We start from the raw sequence: 21,099 nt of genomic DNA, 5'->3' as shown, positions 1-21,099 counted from the left end.
GTGCTACGGGAGGGGAACCCTGTGGGTGAGGGCACTATAGTGTTAGGAAAACCGCTTTGTTTTCCTGACACTATAGTGATCCTTTAATAAAGGTCAATGGTCATGCAATAATTGCATTGGAGACCAACACCATGTAATGTCTGGTTTGTCTCAATGACCCCAGGTTTAATGAAAATACTTGTGATGGCACGGCTTAGAAACACCATATGGCTATGGATCTACAATAAAATATGTTAACGTTTATGTAGTTCTCAATTACATTATTTTTTTTTAATTAGAATAAAAAAAAAAAAAAACAACAAACATATATTTGAGTAAACCAAGTAAACAAAATAAGTGCATTTATAAAATGAACAGTACACAATTAAAAGGCAAAATTTAAGAATGAAACAAACAAAACAATCCTATCACTTAAGACATTCAACCACAATTACACATCACCCCCTTAAAACATAACACTTCAAAACACTCTCTTACAAAAATATCTTAAACCCAGCTTTTGGTACAATAGCCTGATTAAGCATACTTGTTGAATTAAAAACAAATGTATAAACAATAGCTAGCAATTTAGATGACACCATAAAGGGCCCCAATGTCATAAGTATGATAAGTACATTTTCAGGAAAATTAATAAAAACACAGATTTAATTTTTTGTACTTTGAACATACTTTGTTTTTTTTCCTACATATAGGGTCTACTATTCTTTAAAATAAGATGATAGTGTGAAATGTTTGTCACTAACGTGATAATTGTTCAGCTATTTTTGCTGTTCAGTTTACAATTTTGCCAATACATTTCTAAGAGACTTTACACATGTTGGTAATACAATTAGAACTTTGATAGATACTGGCTAAGAAGCAACTACAGATTAAGAGCTTGCTATGTAGGTTTAACATGTTAATGCTCACTAATATCAGACTGGTCCCGTACATAAGGGCAGTCAAATCTGGAACTAAAAAGACAAAATTGCTCTGGGATGGCGAGTGAGTAACAAACTGTAAACCCCTTGACACCAGTAAGTGTACAATGTAAAGCAATGCATATTTTAGTTATTGCACACAAAAAAGAACCAGCAACACTATTGCTACTTGCTTCACCAAATCCTTGTCTGCTGCTTACCAGATTTAAAATGTATTTTAAAAGAAAATATGGCTATTTATTTGTAAACATCCATAAAAGTAGACAAACAGGAAAAAATCTAAATGAAATTATGGCAAAATGACCAACTTAAACGGACCGACTAAAAGGGAGATTTGTTTAGTTCTTGCCTGTGTTATGTTATGTTTTGTAAGAGACGTATGAAAATTGCACGCAGTGATTCATGGTGTGTGGAAAAAACTAAATGAAATATGCATTTTGCAACAATGAGGATCAGATAAAAATATGCTGAGCCAGTTTTATAATTACGTTTTCTTGAGAAACCTGCGTGCAGTTTTGACCGGAGCTTAAATCATAAGATAACAGCAAAACCACTACCATCCATTATTGTGCATAAACAAAGATATATAAAAAAAAATACACAGCACAAACATTCATTCACAAAAAGAAAAAAACAAAACCCAAACTAAATAATGCATTCTTAATTATCTTCATCGTGTTTCACAAAGATATAGAAAAACACATTCATTCAAAAAAAAAAAAACTACATCATGCATCCCTAATTATCTTCATCATGTTTCACAGGAAGGTTTGCGAATTATTATTGAACATGCTGTACCCTGAGCTTCTGATAGATGTCCAATGAAGTATTAACATGCTCCAAAACACGCTGATCATCACATATGTACATATCTTGCATGCACTAACCAGTTGCAATCAGGACACAGAATACAGCAGGTTACGCATTCCAAAACACATGATGACAAATACATCATGCAGCGTTATCAAAGTTCAAACCCTTTTAGTGACAGGTGTGTCCCACGCCTCTGGCACTCAAAGAGTTACTGCTCAAAAAGGGTGCACATCAAAGGGGGCAATTTAAAATCTCCCCAATAAAACCTGGATATCACTCTGTGCAAACAATGTTTCAGATAAATCACTAAACTGGCAATTGACCAGGTGACCGAGGAAATTGCAAATGTTATTCAAGGTGGAGACATTTTTTGGCCTAAACGCTGCAATTCCATTCTCAGCTCTCCACTATTCTGGTATTAGTAAATAACCCTGATTGGTTGAAATTTCAAATGACATAAAGCAGTCTTAAAGGGACACTCCAGGCACCCAGACCACTTCAGCTCATTGGAGTGGTCTGGGTGCCAACTCCCACTACCCTTAACCCTGCAAGTGTAATTATTGCAGTTTTTTTTAAACTGCAATAATTACCTTGCAGGGTTAAGTCCTCCCCTAGTGGCTGTCTATTAGACAGCCACTAGAAGGACTTCCTGCTTCATAGCACAGGTTTTCTGTGCTAGAGCGTCGCTCCTGGCACTGGAGTTTCCCTTTAATTCTACTATTGTCATTAATATGATATGAATATCATGGCACAACCTCTATTTTAGTCATTAGAAAGACACGTGCCACTCACGAACACAAAAGAACCCCTCCTTCCCAAAAAAGTGTGATTTACACGATGCCAAAACCAGTAACCTCTATTTTATCTACAGGTCTTTGTATAGCAATTTTTACCATGTATCAGGGTTATATGCGGTTTCTTCCCCTATAGCCTCGCAAATCAATCCTTGGTACCATGTTTTTACGAATTGGTAGATACAATTTTCCCAAAAGGAATTTAGAACTTCCCAATCATTCAGTACAAGGATGCTGCATGCTTTGCCAGCTATTTCAAATTTTATTTACAATAATCCAGAAAGTTTGGAATTTGTATCTGAAAAAGTGTCAATTAAAAAAAAATAAAAAAGGCACTGTTAAAAAAAAAACGAAGTATTTTTTTTCACTTCAAAACACAAAGCTACAGCCGTGCACTTGTTAGGGTTCAATACTAGTGTCAAAATTTATTATTTTTTTTTCTCTTAAAGTGGAAATAATGAATTAACATGAAACTGGAAATGAACAGTTTGATGGAAGCTATCATAGTGAACCTGGGAATAATAACTGCACGAGCAGATGGTAAAGGGGTAAAAGCTTAGGAACCGCTGCTACTTGTGTTGTATTTGATGTGTTACGGAGTCGATTCACTTGTTTAGAACTGGAAAAACTGAAACCATTGAATTGAAAATGTTACTAAAAGTAAATCTGCAGGTGATGGGGTACGGTTAGAATACAGCTATACAAATTCAATGATATAAAATCGTTGTCTTGTTTTTGTTTGTTTTTTAATAACATTTTTAAGAGATTAAAAGTAATGAAAATATATAAAGGTCCAACTTACCCAGTATAAAAGAGTTTGTTTTAAACTTTGCATTGGAAACCAAAGCTCAGACAGAAAATTATCTTTTTGTTTTGTTTTTATCTTTTCATGCTGTGCCCATGAAAAAAAAATATTAGAACCTAAGGAATTCAGATAATCGTTAGAATGGGGAAATATATATATAATTTTTTCCATATTTAACAATGTTGGTTTCTCAATACTTACAAAAAATTATATTATTATTATTAATAAAAACAAACTACCAGTTGGCTCAAGTTTTCAAGCTGTGGCTTTTGTGCTGTGATTTGAAAGTTGTAACGTTTTGGAGTGTCACACTTTTCATGTTTGCGAGAATGTTATGCGCAGAAATCGAAAGACGTCTAGACGCCTAAAATAGCTCTTCATGTTTGTGTAAAAATAAACTTCCCAATATGGGAGGCGATGTGCTTGATGGTTACATGTTCAATCGGCTGTCTTCGTCTGCATGTCGTTCTATATGTCCCACGGCATCCTGAGAGATTAGAACAAAAACCATTAGTAAAATGAAACTATCGTCTTCTAGTTTCAATCTGACTATTACCTTGTCACAAAGTAACATTGTGGACGGGTAGTGTACAGCCATGAAACAAAGCCTATTTTACTGCACGTGTAAGTATCATAGTAACAGACAAGGTCAGCAAAACGGCTGGAAATGTTCCATTTTACCCATTGAATATCTGAATAATACTTGCAATTTGTCATTTTTTGAATCACTGCTTTGTAACCAAAAACCAAGGTTACAGATAAGCGTTGCAGGAATGATATTAGGGGTAAAGGAATTGTTTAATACTAGTAAACCGTTTCATGAAAACTAACATTTACAAAAAAACAGCAAACTACACTACAAATAAAACTAAAGGTAAACAGGCACACACTGCAGGAGACATTTTGATGATAAACACTGAGCTCTCTCATCTGGATCAAGTCATTTGTTACCTACCTGTTTGGAGCCCCTTCGAGCTGTGAAAAAAGCATCACAGTTTTTCCATCTGCATTTCAGTGTCTGGAAATTTGGGTTGGTGTGATCAGTGAGCAGATGTTGCTTGAGGTGCTCGGAAACCCCAAAAATAAGTGTGCATCCATGCCACTAAAACACACAAAAAATACATATTAAAGGGATTCTGCCATAAATCTTTATTTTTTTTTAAATGTTTGCTTGCAACACACCACAGAGCTTGCCCAAGAAGGTTACATATCAAGTGCAATACAGATGTAGACATATCCTAGCTTAAAAGAAAGCAGTAACATCATCCAGTTGCATTTTTAAGGTGCTGAACAGGTGGGCACATTCCTTGCTAAACTGGACCAGCTTTGCATTAGATGAGGGAACACAAACTACTAGTCTTTATTGAATTTATAAAATGCGCCTTCATGTGTGGAGTGACATTTATCAAGTTATAATCTCTATATTTGATAACTATATCAGAGAGATAAATAGTTTAAAACTGCTTTAAAGCAAACAAACATATATATATATATATATTTTTTTTTTTTAAATAACCATTCCGGTTGGCAAAGGCCATGTGGGCCAAAGAGCTCCCTTTTTATTTTGGCACCTTCAAATAAAGGATCACAATACGTGTATGTGCTGGACAATTATTTTTCATGTCATCCTGCTGTAGAAGGCACCTGATGTGGCCTATTCATTGGGCTTCTCAGAAGACTACAGCCTCAAAGACGACCCAGCAGTTCCACCACAGGTACAGGCTAGTGCTCCTAACCCTCCGACCCAGGAGAATAATGCTAACTCCACCAAAGCAGTCAGTAAAGCTCCACAAGCACTGTTCTAAGCCGACCTGGTGGTAATTTTGGAGGAGTGACACTAACCGCTACAGATATTGCAATACACATCCTGCAGAATAATGATGCAGACTACACGTTTCTCCCAAAAGGATCGGGTTTGTGCCTGAAATTTCCAAATCAAGGGAGTTCCTGAAAATTTTTCCAATTAAGAATTATCACACTATCTTTGTCACCTTCTCTCCAACGTTTTGCCACCTAAACAGCTCTTGCTGGAAGGTTGTTTTTGGATGCTCAAGACTACAAGGGTCCGTAGAAGGTTTTCAGGGATGCACTTTTCAAGCTTCTGAAAGACGCAGATGAGGCTGTACTCATGGGGAGCGGTCTGGTTCTCCCATGCAGCCACCTGAAAGGTCCTAACTTTCTACAGCAGGAGTGCCCAAAAGGTAGATCCCCAGATGTTGTAGACCTACAGCTTCCATCATGCTTTGTCATTCTAAAGGCATGCAAATCATCATGGGATTTGTAGTTTTAGAACATCTGGGGATCTACCTTTTGGGCACCCCTGCTCTACAGGGACCTTTCCAGGCAAACAGTCATCAGGTGACAATCCATTCCTCGTTTACTAAGCTGCTTTGTGACAAAGAGATGATCCTTAAAGTTGGGACCCCAATGCCTGTTGGTGGAAAAGAATGGCAATATCTTTACTCATATGGCAGATGCACCTACATTTCTCCATACTTTGGGACTCCGGCCAGACTCCTTGCCGTTGCAGGTATGCCACAAATGGAATGTTGACACAATTGTACCCTTTGTTCCTGGACCTAGCACAACCAGGGCATCGAAGCTTCTTATCTGACTAAGCTTCTTCACAAGTTTCCATACTTATAATATAGTTAACCAGGCTCTCTAGTCTTTTGTTCTGTGTAATTTATGCAGATTGTCCCCCTTTACATTTTCCCTTACATATGGCTTGTTTCACAATTTTGTATAAATTATTAAGTCCTTTCTCAGGTATCCTATTTTGGTTGACAGATTTATTTTTTTCAGTCTAGCGTGAGCTTAAAGGAAACAAACCTGTTTTCCGGGCACTATAGGGTTATTAGGTGTCCCCCCTTCAGCCACTTACCTTAATCCAGCACCGGGCTCCCTCGGCACTGGTGACCTCTCCTCCCCCAGCCAGAGCCGCGCACGCATTCAAACCGGTCATGGGAAAGCATTACTCAATGCTTTCCTATGGACGTCCAGTGTGTCCTCAATGAGATTTTCGCATGGAGGATCGCGGAAGCGGCCTCTAATGGCTGTCAGGGAGACAGCCACTAGAGGCTGGATTAACCCTCAATGTAAACATAGCAGTTTCTCTGCAACTGCTATGTTTACAGCTGCAGGGTTACAACTAGGGGGCCTGGCACCCAGACCACTTCATTGAGCTGAAGTGGTCTGGATGCCTATAGTGGTCCTTCATTGAGCTGAAGTGGTCTGGGTGCCTATAGTGGTCCTTCATTGAGCTGAAGTGGTCTGGATGCCTATAGTGGTCCTTCATTGAGCTGAAGTGGTCTGGGTGCCTATAGTGGTCCTTCATTGAGCTGAAGTGGTCTGGGTGCCTATAGTGGTCCTTCATTGAGCTGAAGTGGTCTGGGTGCCTATAGTAGTACTTTAAGCCTATCATATGCTTTTTATCATATGCCTTTTACGGCGATATATTTTGCTGCCTTTTTCCAAAATTTGTGGCGCATACATATTTATACATTGTATCTATTCTAAACCACTTTCAAAATTAAAGAATAATTTTTTTTAATTAGCTTAAGTTTGTAAATGTATGTTTTAAATGATTACATTTCATCTTATGAATCCTATTTGCAAAGGTGAACAAAATTAAAATATACAGTGCACCGTACACAAAAATAATTTAATGATCGTTAAACTATTATGTAGGATTACAAAATAACGACCTTTACATCTGGTTAACAAACATTATCCTTACCCAGCAGCGGTAATTCTGCATTAGGTTCAGACGCACAGCTTGAACAGTGCCATCGTAACAACCAGTATAGATCTGTAAGACAATGTAACTAGTTACAGGACACTTAAATACACTTATTCAAAAAGAAAACCATTTAATTAACTTAGCAAGGTTTACATTTTTGTTACTGTTAGGAGTTCTCTGTAAATCTTACTACAAATCATGATTAAAGGACCACCATAGGCACCCAGACCACTTCAGCTCAATGAAGTGGTCTGGGTGCCAGGTCCCTCTAGTTTTAACCCTGCAGCTGAAAACATAGCAGTTTCAGAGAAACTGCTATGTTTCACAGAGGGTTAATCCAGCCTCCAGTGGCTGTCTCATTGACAGCCGCTAAAGGCGCTTCCGCGATTCTCACTGTGAAAATCACACTGAGATGACGCTGACGTCCATAGGAAAGCATTGAGTAATTAAAAAAACAGGTAATGCTTTCCTATGGGCGGATTGAATGCGCGCGCGGCTCTTGCCGCGCATGCGCATTCGGAGCAGACGTTGGCAGAGGGAGGAGAGTTCCCCAGCGCCGAGGGAGCCCGGCGCCTGAGAAAGGTAATTGGCTGAAGGGGTTTTAACCCCTTCAGCCCAGCAGGAGGGGGGACCTAATTGCCCTATAGTGCCAGGAAAACAAGTTTGTTTTCCTTGCACTATAGTGGTCCTTTAATGTATTTTTTACAATCAGATCACATTTTACAGCAGTCTACTTTGTCATTATTTGCAATATTTGCAGAGTATGCAGACTGTATCTTGTTTTTTAAGGTTAGCAGTTAAAAAATGATATGCTCATAAATAGGCATCTGCTTGCACAAGGCAGCGGGGTCTTTGGAAATCAAACACAAAGGAAAACAATACACTATTCAAAATACGCTTCAATAAAATCTTAATTACATTATGGGGACTACAAATGAAAAACTTCAGGCTGGATGGGGAAGGCAAAATACCCACATACAAAATAAAATAAAAATCATTGTTCTGTCTATCCCTATCCCCAGAATGAAAACATGCATGCATTTTATTAAGCATTTTTTCATTTGGGTATATCTATATACAGCTTGCAAAAACTGCAGATCTCTTGCCTGAAGCCATTGTAAGCCCTTCTCTTGTAGCCCCACCCATACTTTCTGTGGCTGTCCGATCACAGATGCAGCTCAATGAGAAGTTTTTTGCAAGGCTGGTGCTCTGAACAATTGCTGCCTCTTCAGTTTAGCTGCACTGAGCTACAGAAACCAGGAAGTAACAGAGGCAGTTGTCTAATTGACAGCCAAGGGGTGTAACAAGGTTAATTTAGAAAAGTGTAAATGTATATTGAAATCTGCACTTGAAAAGAAAAGAAAGAACAAAAAAATAAAAGACACCACCTTCATTTATAAAACACTTCAGCAAGCTGGGGTGTTTATTTAAGCACAATGGGTCTCTCTCTCTCTCTCTCTCTCTCTCTCTCTCTCTCAAACACACCACACTACCTAATACCATGTAGGTCCTCCTTATGCTCTCAAAACAGCTGTGATGCGTCGAGATCTGGGAAATTTGGAAGCCAAGGCAACACCATGAACTCTTTGTCATGTTCCTCAAACCATTCCTGAACAGTTTTTGCAGTGTTGTAAGGTGCATTATCCTGCTGAAAGAGGCCGCTGCTATCAGGGAACACCAACATTCATGTGGATCTTACTTTGACACGCACCACCTAACTAGAGATTCTTACCAACCACGCACACCCCTTCATGGCAGTGGCCTCTTTCAGCAGCCCATCAAAAAAAAACAAAAAACACAAACACACACACACACACACACACACAATAACAAGGTGCTTATAAGTAGACTCAGGAAAAGAAAGCAGAGCGTAAAAAATGGAATAGCGAATGAAAAAAAGACATCAAAAGCAAAGTTTATATTCAATGAGGAAAGAGAGAACACAAACATTCTCAACACTTAACACATGCGGAGTCATGCCCTTGATCTGTAAAATGGTCCACGATTTTATGGTATGAAGTATTATGCACTAGTGTAGTTAATTCATCCATTGATTATATCAATCTTATTATTTTTTTATTTTTTTATCAGAATAGAAAAACACCACAAAACAGCCCTGCAACCTTCTAGTGAAATAACAATTATTCATATATTATTTATAATAAACAAACAAAACAAAAAAAAAATAAAAATCAAAGAACTTTCAGAGTCTCACCATGCTTTTGTGAATTGCCATACACATGATCATATCTGAGTGTCCACCATATACTTGCAAACGATCGTGAGACTTTAGGAGAAAATGAAAAAAAAAAACACACAAAAAAAAAACAACTCAATATTTATTTAGGATAAATGGTCAGCAAATAATAGACCTTTATAAAATTATAGACGGGCTGGCTTCTTGACACGGACATATTTATCCCATATGTAGACATAAATCAATATATTTATCTGAAAAAATTTACTGATGTCCCTTTAAATTACAAATCGAAATCTCACAGCAAATTCTATGAAAGAGAAATGGAGGAATTCAAACAGACATTGTGCACACAGGTTGCAAAGTAACAAAATAAATTCACGAAAACATGTTAAGAGGTTTTAAGACCTTTGTTGCTCTAAACGGTGTGTTTTAGGAGTGTTTTAAAGGTCAAATAAAAGGAAAAAGTATAGGTTAAAATACTGCCTAAACCTTTAGAAAAATATTTAAGCAATGAAGAGAAACTCTAACAAATGTTATGTTTGAGTGTGTAGTAGGACTCTCCCACCCATCAAAGAAGGGTTTCAATAAATAACTGGAAATGCTAATTTTACAAAGTTAAAGGAGTCTTCCAAGCACCATAATCACTACAGCCTGCTTAATGGTTATGTTGCTAGGAGCGCCCTGACGCCCTCCAGTGTAATTTGTCCAACACGCCTGGTAGGAGAATCTGGTTAGCTCCACTGAGCAAAGCAGGACTGCACTCATTTGCTGAAAACATATCTCAGACAATGGCTGTGATCCTGGATTGGCCAGGCTTGGCTCAATGACGACCTTCGGCAGTGCCCCAAAACATTTTGCCAGATTTCACTGAGGGGGGAGCCAGAGCACCATAATCATATGGTATCTTTAGCAACAGCCTTTCTATCATGAAGCAAATACATATAGAAGTTTTAAAAATCTTTTCAGCGAACACCCAAAAAGTCTATTTAACCCCTTAAGGACACATGACATGTGTGACATGTCATGATTCCCTTGTATTCCATAAGTTTGGTCCTTAAGGAGTTAAAGGGACACTCCAGGCACCCAGACCACCTCTGCCCATTGGAGTGGTCTGGGTGCCACCTCCCACTACCCTTAACCCTGCAACTGTAATTATTGCAGTTTTCATAAACTGCAATAATTACCTTGCAGAGTTAACTCCTCCTCTAGTGGCTGTGTACTAGACAGCCACTACAGGGCACTTCTGTGATGATAGCACATATTTTCTGTGCTATTGCGTCGCTGGACGTCCTCACGCTCTGTGAGGACCTCCACCGTCTTTAAAATCCCCATAGGAAAACACTGAAAGAATTTTCAATGCTTTCCTATGGGGAGGTCTAATGCGCCTGCTCTCCAAGTTACAATGGCTGGGAGGAGCCTGCTCTCCAAGCTACAATGACTGGGAGGAGCCTGCTCTCCAAGCTACAATGACTGGGAGGAGCCTGCTCTCCAAGCTACAATGACTGGGAGGAGCCTGCTCTCCAAGCTACAATGACTGGGAGGAGCCTGCTCTCCAAGCTACAATGACTGGGAGGAGCCTGCTCTCCAAGCTACAATGACTGGGAGGAGCCTGCTCTCCAAGCTACAATGACTGGGAGGAGCCTGCTCTCCAAGCTACAATGACTGGGAGGAGCCTGCTCTCCAAGCTACAATGACTGGGAGGAGCCTGCTCTCCAAGTTACAATGACTGGGAGGAGCCTGCTCTCCAAGTTACAATGACTGGGAGGAGCCTGCTCTACAAGTAAACTGATTGGCAGGAGAATGCCCTCTAAAACAAGTCTGTAGTTTTTTATTGTCAATAATTATTACTAAAATTCATACAAGATGGTCCTATAACTATTAGCAAATCTTACTGCCCACATACATCGACTCTGTAAAGAAAGTTTACATGAATACTACTCTTTTTTTGTTTATTGTTTTATAGATAAACTTTAATGTGGAATGCTTACCTGCAGTTCATAAACACGAACAAATTTATCCAAACAGGCTGTCACCATGACTTTCCCCAAGATATTAACCACTGTAACTGCATGGTTGTGACCTTTGTAAATTCTTATTAATTCTCCAGTCTAAAAGAGGAAAGACAATACAGAAATGAGAAAATCCTCTTATCACCCACAGACAATCAAAGTGGTATATACTTTTCATATGCTGGAACAATAACCCTTAAAGAGGCACTAAACCTTATAAATAAATCGAACAGAAACAAAACTTTATTCTTCAATTATCCCTAGCACTGCTCATGGTGAACCATTTTGGGGAGTGTGTAGCTAGCCAATCAACAGACAGCGTCAGTAATAGAGGGATGTAGGGATAGTTTATCAGTAAAGGTAACAATTAACAACTGGATTTGTATACACAATGTATATACCAGTATTTCAGCATGCACACTTTATATCCATAGGGGGGAAATTACCAAAGTAAACCCAAAGACTTCTTGCACCATAACCACTACAGTAAGCTGTAATGTTTATGGTGCTTAGAAGGTCCCTTAAGTAATGTAAAGTATGAATGGGGAATGTTAACCACAAGCAAATGTTTCTATGAAATACTGTTAACAAATACATTTAACCCCTTAAGGACGTAGGACGGTTCAGGACCGTCATCGGCATTTTTTCATTGCCGACCGACGACGGTCCTGAACCGTCCTAAATTTAAAATGTACTTACCCGATCGCCGTCGTTCCCCCGGCGGCGATCGGCGGTGCTCCAGTTGTGGGGAGACTGCCTGCAGCCCAGACAGTCTCCCCATGGCGAATTAGGACCCCTGTGGCCATGTGATCGCCCAACAGGGCGACCACATGGTCACAATAGGTGTCCATGTGTCTGCCTGCAGGGGGACTGTCTGTGCTGACAGGCAGTCTCCCTGCCAGTGTAAAATCAGAAAAAAAATGAAAGTTAAAGTTAATAAAAAAAAATTATTATTATATATGTGTGTGTATATATATATATATATATATATATGATATATAGACATATATTACATAGGTATAATATATGTCTATATATCATATATATATATATATATAATGTCATGCTAAGTGTATTTTTATATTAATATGTACATATATTAATATAAAAATACACTTGTAATTAAATTACACACGTATATATATAATATATAATAACTATATATATTGTGTATATATATTATTCTAAAATACAAATAAGTAATTTAAATTAAATTAAACATGTAAAAATAATACAAATTTAAAAAAAAAATTATATATCTATACGAAATTTTATTCTAACTGTATTTTGATATTAATATATATATATATATTTATATCAAAATACACTTAGAATGAAATTGTATATATATCTATGTATATATAAATAAATAAAAAGAATACGAACTATTCATATGTTCATATACAAAAATTACATAAATAATTATATAAATATACACGTAGATTTCAAATATATAAATATGCATATATATTTAAATTCTACGTGCGTATTTATGTAATATTTTTACATAATTAAGTTATTTTATTGATTGCAATTTAAGGGACCTGCCTGCCAACCCGGGCCGAAAGTCCAGAGAATTTAATTTGCTATCACTGTATTTTACCCTGTAACGTTCTACGACACCCTAAAACCTGTACATGGGGGGTACTGTTTTACTCGGGAGACTTCGCTGAACACAAATATTAGTGATTCAAAACAGTAAAACATATCACAGCGATGATATTGTCAGTGAAAGTGACTTTTTTTGCATTTTTCACACACAAACAGCACTTTTACTGATGATATGATTGTTGTGATACATTTTCCAGTTTTGAAACACTAATATTTGTGTTCAGCAAAGACTCCTGAGTATAACAGTAACCCCCATGTACAGGTTTTATAGCGTTTTTGAAAGTTACAGGGTCAAATATTTTTACATTGAAAATGGCCAGGTTGGTTACGTTGCCTTTGAGAGCGTATGGTAGCCCAGGAATGATAATTACCCCCATGATGGCATACCATTTGCAAAAGAAGACTACCCAAGGTATTGCAAATGGGGTGTGTTCAGTCTTTTTTAGTAACCACTTAGTCACAAACACTGGCCAAAATTAGCATTTAGTTTTTTACTTTTTTCACACACAAACAAATATGAACGCTAACTTTGGCCAGTGTTTGCGACTAACTGGCTACTAAAAAAGTCTGGACATACCCCATATTGAATACCCTGGGTTGTCTTCTTTAAAAAAAATATGTACATGTGGGGTGTTATTCAGCGATTTATGACAGATAATAGTGTTACAATGTCACTATTGATACATTTTAAAAATGTATGTTTTTAAACCGCAATATCCTACTTGTACTTATAGCCCTATAACATGCAAAAAAATAGCAAAAAGCATGTAAACACTGGGTATTTTTAAACTCAGGACACAATTTTGAATCTATTTAGCAGTTTTTTTCATTCGCTTTTGTAGATGAGTAAAAGATTTTTCACATAAAAGTCAAAAAACGTGTATTTTTTTCAATTTTTCATCATATTTTTTCATTTTTCTTTAAATTAAATTACATGAGATTATATAAATAATGGTATGTAAAGAAAGCCCCTTTTGTCCTGAAAAAAACAATATATAATTTGTATAGGAACAGTAAATGAGAGAGCGGAATATTACAGCTAAACACAAACACCACAAAAGTGTAAAAAGATGCCTGGTCGCAAATGTACAACATCGCAAAAACAGTCCGGTCCTTAAGGGGTTAAAGGGACTGCAGATAACACTATACTGTACTATGTTTAGGAGACATTATATTTTACATTGTAATAGCTTAACTACCTATTACAAGCATGTGAATTTTACAGCAGAAATTTGCTAAGAACCCATTTTTATCACTCCGTGTAAGGTGACACAGGGTTATAAATTTGTTATTGCAGTCGTTTTTTAGTTGGTGTTTTTTCCTTAAAATATCTATTCAACTTACATGGATATTGTGAGCATGGACTGACTGATCGCTGGATCCACTGAACACGAGATCATTGACAACCTGTTGAGAAAAAAAGTGGGGGGATTAAAGGAAAACCATAATTATTATTTATTATTTTTTCCCCCATACCATTTTAAAGATAACAATGTAGAAAATTGACTTGATTTGCATGCTATCTAGATATTCTAATAAAAATAAATATGCCTAGATATAGAAAAAGTAAAATATAGTCACCAACAGCTTTTCACCTCTGACGCACAATACAGTACCCTAAAATTCACAGCGTTTGTCAAAATTATGTTTATATTGTGCAGCAATGGGGAAATGTTAATTGTGTTGATTGATTGGCACTCTTGAAATCAGAATCCACTTAAAGGGATAATAGAAACATAGAATGTGACGGCAGATAAGAACCATTCGGCCCATCTAGTCTGCCCAATTTTCTAAATACTTTCATTAGTCCCTGGCTTTATCTTATAGTTAGGATAGCCTTATGCCTATCCCATGCATGCTTAAACTCCTTTACGGTGTTAACCTCTACCACTTCAGCTGGAAGGCTATTCCATGCATCCACTACCCTCTCAGTAAAGTAATACTTCCTGATATTATTTTTAAACCTTTGTCCCTCTAATTTAAGACTATGTCCTCTTGTTGTAGTAGTTTTTCTTCTTTTAAATATGGTCTCCTCCTTTACTGTGTTGATAAGCACCAAAACAACTTCAGCCTAATGCAGTTTTAGAGCAGACTCACTGCTCACTGCCCTGCCATTTAGGCAATCACTGTTCCTTTTTATGGAGTCCTAGGCACACCTCTCCTGACTGTGAATCACACAGCTTGCATGAAAAAAAAAAAAAAAAAAATCACCACACCAGCACAGTGTGTTCAGTTTAGAAGTTTTAATCTCCTGCTCTGATAATTAAATTTTAATCATACAAAAGGAGGCTGCAGCAGGCTCTAGCGTGGTTTTAACAGAGCAGGAGATAAATTCTAAATTAAACAGGAACAATAAAGGAAGCTTAAACATTAGATTTCTATTAACAGGAAATGTTTATGGAGACTGTGTAGGTCACCTGCAGGGAGGTGTGGCCAGAGCTGCATAAATAAAGTGATTTGATTCTGAAATGGAAGAGAATTTAGCAGTGAGACTGCATGATCTATACACCAAAACCACTCAATTAAGCTACATTTGTTTGGTGCTCATAGTGTCCCTTTAATCGGAAGTTCCTTGTTGCCTCACCCCAGTAAACATTTGAATTGCATAAGTAGTTCAGTGGAGGCAAGTAAAACAAATGCACTTAAAGACACAGTCCACTGCCTACACATACACAAACAAAATCACTGTTTAGTAGATATATCCCAAATGAAAATATGCAGTGAAGTTAATTATAAGTTTTTCATAGGGGGTATATCTAAAAACTGCCAGTAAAAGCTGCAGGGCTCTTGTCTGCTGCCTTTGCAAACCATCTCCTTCTAATCTTGCCCAGACTTTCTGTGTCTGTCTAATCACAGTCTTCTCAATGCAGTGCTATGAGAGGGTTTTGCAAGGCAGGTGCTGTGGGCAATTGCTGCCTCTTTAATTTAGCTAAACAGGATGAAACAGAACTAGCTGTCTGACAGCCAGGGGGGTGAACAAAGTTAATTTATAAAAGTGGCAATTGCTATTGATACCTGCACTTTTTTTAAATTTTTATTTTTTTAATTAATTTATTTATTTTTAACAAAGAGGACACAATCTCCACACATAAACAAGCAAATTAAAGTGCTTTAGTGACCCAGAGTGTCCATTTAATTCCACAGGATTTGTGCGTTCAGCGCAACATTATTCTCTGTCATCTACAGAGAATTGCCGTATAAGCAAACACACGCTAAAGTATTTTATCCATTCTGCTACACACACACACACACACACACACACACACACACACACACACAAACACACACACACACACAAACACACACAGCAGCACTGCAGGGTTTAAATTTACATTCAGACGTTCAGACATTGTTGCAACAGGATCTCCTCACCTTCATACAGAGAACAGTTTTGGTATGTCCTTCCAGTGTACGAAGCAGAAGACCATTCCGAGCATCCCGGACACTGATGGTACAATCATAGGATCCTACAAGAAGCAGTCTTCGAGAGCCCTCTTGTGCTGTTGCCAAAGAGCTAACTGCCCGAGGACCATGACACTCAAACACGTCAAGCTGCTTGTTGTTCTTGAAAAAGATGGGTGAGAGGGGGGGGGAGAATAAATGAAAAATACTACTTAATGAAGATACCTGACGACCACTATAGAAACTTAAAATATCGCAGCATCAGGATCGCCCCAAACACAGCAGGAGTGAGGTCAATCCACTGGCAGATACCAGTTAATTGGTGTAGTAGTATACAATACAATATCAATGTAGTAACACATGGACAGTAATATAGCTCACTGTATTGATTGAAATATCTCACTGTATTCACAATGATAGGTGTGTTTGTTTCTTTATTATGGAACTGAATCCTTTGTTGAAAGGCATTGTGGACAACCAACCCTACAACCTTATCTCTAAGCTTTAATTTACGACACAGGCTTCCAATTGCCTTTCAGCTGTTTGCTTCCCTCTGTCTGGTAAATATTATAGGAACATGTGTCTGCAGAGTACGAAAGGAAATGTAGTGCAAGGCGAGCTAAACGTTCAGAGACGCATTGAAAACACTGAGCATTCTTGTTAAATAAAAGCCATTAAAACATGAACTGTGTCTATTCTAAAAATTCAATAAAATATTGAATATAAAAAAAAAAAAAAAAACACATGAACTGTGTGTGTGCTGTACAATATGATCAGAATGCTTTAGAATTGAGAAAGGGACGTTCTGCTGAAAGCTTGTCATTCCAAAATCCTGTAAGTCCAATAATAAAAGGTATTTTAATTCTGCATCTCTGGACTAATACGGCTACAATCTCTACATAACACAGTCTAATAATAGAGTGTAAAGCATGGTTCGTCAACCTGGTCCCTACCGCCCACTAGTGGGCGTTTCAGGATTTTAGGTGGGCGGTAGGGATTTCCAGGTTGATAGTGCGGGAGGGCGGGTGCGAGACGGCGGTACCCGTGCGACTGGGTACCGCTGTGACCATTTGCGGCTTCGGCCCGCGCAGTAAACCGCCGGGGCCGCCTTCCAAAGTGTCCATTGGGTGGCCCATGCTGTCAGGGCCACCCGATGGATGCGGATTGTAAGGGGGCCCGGTCAGCGCTGGGCGCTTTAGCAGCGTGACCGGGCCCCCTGTGATGACATCACAGAGCTGGGAGGAAGCGATTCCCCGGTCACTCCTCCCAGCTAAAACTGAGAGCCGCGCGGGAGGAAGCAGAGGGAGTCAGAGTGGGAACTCTGACTCCCATCCACCTGAGCCACCACTGGACCCCAGGAAAAGTCACCCTCCTGCACCTTAAAGGTAGGAAACAGGAGGGTGACTTAAATATAATGTGTGGGGGCGGAGTCTGGCCGCCGAGCTGCACAGACGTGCATGGAAGGAGCTCCTGCCAGGCGGGCAGCAAAATGGACCATAACGGAGGCTATTCAGCCCCAAATCACACCAAGGTGCATTACCCACACTGGGGGTGCACCGCAGACTCGAGGGACACCTTCCCGGAGCCTGTCGGAGCCCTGAATCCGAAAAGAGACCTGCGGCCTGTGGACCGGTGGGGGTTATCCCGGTACCCACAAACCAAGCGGACCGATACGACGACGAAAGACTGCAGCCTCGCAGCCAGCAGTGACCCCAGCCTGCCAGGGCACACCTAAGATGGCCGCCCAGCACGGGCCTAAAGGCGGGAACACGAGCTGTTATACACGCGCTCGCCAACTGGAAGCTCTAGATCTCCTCTGCTCAGGCTTCCACGAACTCATATGCAATAAGGGACTATCCCACAGTCAAGCGGCTCGAATGGTGGCCTCTTGGCTCCGACCGGAGACCCGCCGCCGCCACTACGGACTTCCACAACAAGCCCTCAGGGCGGCCACCCGACCAACCGCACAACGACGTCCGCAAAGGCGGGAAATCCCGGGCGCAAGCACCCAAGCCTCCACAACCCAGAGAGGGACCTGCCGGCCCACACTACTTGCTCCACACTCAACGTACCCGACAACCGCAGGCCAGCAGGGCTCAGCCCCAAATGGGAGGAATTGGATCCAGGCACTGCAAACACGGGGAGAATCGATGCTGCCGACCGGGGAGGCTGTGAACAAACGAAAAGATGGGCGCGACACTCACCAAGCACAGCCACAAAACTGCAACCAGACAATCACGAGAAATCCCAGGGCTGACATGGCTCTACCAAGCCGAGGTATCGGCTGATCGTGCCACATACTCTTGAGTAAGGTACCCATGTCCCCTAAAGGACTTACAGCCAACACCCAGCCTGTCGGTACCAAACTAGTGACCCAAAAGCTGCCGTAATAATGCGACACTTTACCTTATTATTTTGGTTTGAAAGACCTAGTTATGCTTTATTTTAGCTACACATGTTTGAACATAAGTTTATTATCGATGTGACCTACGCTTTAGTTTAACTCTCATTGCTTGACAACTGCACATAGTTAAATACTTGACTGACCACCTGCTAGTTAACCATGCTCCTTTTCTCACTATGTTTAGCAAACCAGTGATACTTATATGCTACACTAGTACATTGAGCCAATCGGTACAATATAGTGGTTAACCAAGAACCCCACTCACTAAGCACACACCACTCAGCCTACAGTGATCAACTAAGTTAAACCTCTGTATGCTAGTTGTCCTATTAGTCCACTCATTCTAGGGCTTGTGAAGCCTTAAGTATTAGCTTGCTAATGTAACCCATACTGATGAATATGTTAGACAGGGCTGGAGTGGTAAAGCATGGCTAGTCAGTACACTCTCTGTCTGTCTGTCCTCATGTTAGTCTACTCACTCTAGGGCCTGTTATGTATTAGCTTGCGACGACAACCCATAACGATGTACATGATAGAGCCTGAGTGGTAAAGCATGAATACATAATGTTAACCTGTGAAAGCTTATGCCAAACTATCTTCTTATCCTAAAAAGTATGTTTATAACCGTTATATCTCATAAAAAATGTGCTGTTTATCCATGCCACAAAGTTTGACACTGAAAAGCCTGTGCTCGCTATTGTGGCGCTACAGGTCCCTATGTTATGTTACTATATGCACACGAAAAATAAAGAATTAAATATAATGTGTGTGTTTGTTTGTGTGTGTGTGTCTTTGTAGGTATGTATTGTGTGTGTGTGTGTCTTTGTATGTCTTGTGTGTGTGTGTCTGTCTGTATGTGTCTTTGTATGTATGTCTTGTGTGTGTGTATGTGTCTGTCTGTATATATGTGTGTCTTGTCTTTGTATGTATATATCTTTGTATGTATGTGGCATTGTATGTGTGTCTTGTGTGTCTGCATGTGTGTGTGTCTATGTATGTCTTCTATGTGTGTCTGCATGTGTGTGTGCATGTCTGTGTGTGTCTGTTTGTATGTGTGCCTGTCTGTATGTATGTGTCTTGTGTGTGTGTGTGTGTGTGTGTATGTGTGCCTGTCTGTGTCTTTGTGTGTGTGTATGCATGTGTCTTGTGTGTCTGTTTGTATGTGTGCCTGTCTGTTTGTATGTATGTGTCTTGTGTGTGTGTGTGTGTATGTGTGCCTGTCTGTGTCTTTGTGTGTGTATGTATGTGTGTCTAGTATGTGTGTATGTGTCTGTACGTGTGTCTTGTGTGTGTGTGTGTGTGTGTGTGTGTGGTATGTGTGTGGTATGTGTGTGTGTGTGTGGTATGTGTGTGTGTGTGTGGTATGTGTGTGGTATGTGTGTGTGTGTGTGTCTTGTATGTGTGTGTCGTATGTGTGTCTGTATGTGTGTCTGTATGTGTGCCTGTCTGTTATAGTGGACTATAGTAAGTGGGCTACCTAGCTCAGCCTTCCTACTGGGCATTGCTATAAGGAAGGTTAAAAAATAGAAAAAAGGGGAAAAAAAGGTGGGGAGGGGAATTGAGGAGGGAGAGGAGATGAGCTGACGCACAAATGAGAAATCATATTATGCGCAAACAGAGAAGTCGTCTGAATATCACTGAAAGAGACCTTCGTTTGTTCCTTACGAAAATCGGACCAGATATCAAATATTTAGTCTCGCAGCATCAACCTCAAGGATCTCATTAATCACTAGTAAAGGTAATTTCAATTTACTTTATTGTTTTCTCATTAAACTTTATAAAGTTAAAAACCGTATAAACCTGCATTAAGTAGAAATAAAAAGATAAATGTACGTACATTTATCACCCTCCTTTCTTAAAAATATTCTGCATTTGCGCGAAAACTGGTGGGCGGTAAGGACATTTTTTCAACCAAAAAGATGCATTAGTGGGCGGTAGGTAGAAAAAGGTTGACTACCACTGGTGTAAAGCAAGGAGTCTCTCTCTCCTAATTTATCTGATACGGACTGCTTATTATGAAAGCATAAACGTAAAACAAATAAAATATAAATTCAATGGAATGTTCATGTACAAATCAGGAAGGGTTAGAAAAGTTATTTTATGGAGGAAAAGGGGGAGGGGGGCACGACACTTACCTTAAGGGAAAACGTGACCACTGTCCCGTTGGCAAGCCCTGCGTAAAGGATTTTCCAGCGTGCATGTAGACACAGGACTCTTTCGCCAAGATTCAGCTGCTCAACAAACTCCTGGGTCTACACATAAAATGTAAAAAGTACATCTATCTTGAAATCTATCTCCACAAAAAAAAAATCTCGCCCATGCAATAATCTGCTAACAATCTGCTTTACTATGCCAAGAAAAGAACACAAACAGCTTAATGACTATTTTATAAAACGAGA

General features: G+C 39.3%; 1 protein-coding gene across 1 annotated transcript in view; it reads right to left on the bottom strand.

The window, feature by feature from the left end:
* Nucleotides 1–2,769: 2,769 nt before the first annotated feature.
* LOC134583536 (zinc finger protein 106-like) overlaps nucleotides 2,770–21,099 on the bottom strand; it is an 81,806-nt gene continuing 63,476 nt past the window's right edge. The window contains exons 15-22 of the mRNA XM_063440472.1: nucleotides 20,836–20,952; nucleotides 16,267–16,458; nucleotides 14,239–14,301; nucleotides 11,263–11,382; nucleotides 9,290–9,361; nucleotides 7,072–7,143; nucleotides 4,288–4,434; nucleotides 2,770–3,819 (exon numbers count right to left, since the gene is read on the bottom strand). Coding sequence (XP_063296542.1) covers nucleotides 3,763–3,819; nucleotides 4,288–4,434; nucleotides 7,072–7,143; nucleotides 9,290–9,361; nucleotides 11,263–11,382; nucleotides 14,239–14,301; nucleotides 16,267–16,458; nucleotides 20,836–20,952 — 840 coding nt within the window. The 3' untranslated portion in view covers nucleotides 2,770–3,762. The remainder of the gene's footprint in view (nucleotides 3,820–4,287; nucleotides 4,435–7,071; nucleotides 7,144–9,289; nucleotides 9,362–11,262; nucleotides 11,383–14,238; nucleotides 14,302–16,266; nucleotides 16,459–20,835; nucleotides 20,953–21,099) is intronic.

This window comes from Pelobates fuscus, chromosome 13, assembly GCF_036172605.1.
Source record: "Pelobates fuscus isolate aPelFus1 chromosome 13, aPelFus1.pri, whole genome shotgun sequence".
Classification (NCBI taxonomy): Eukaryota; Metazoa; Chordata; class Amphibia; order Anura; family Pelobatidae; genus Pelobates; species Pelobates fuscus.
The sequence above is the reverse complement of the archived record's forward strand: the minus strand, read 5'-3'. Positions and strand labels throughout refer to the sequence as shown.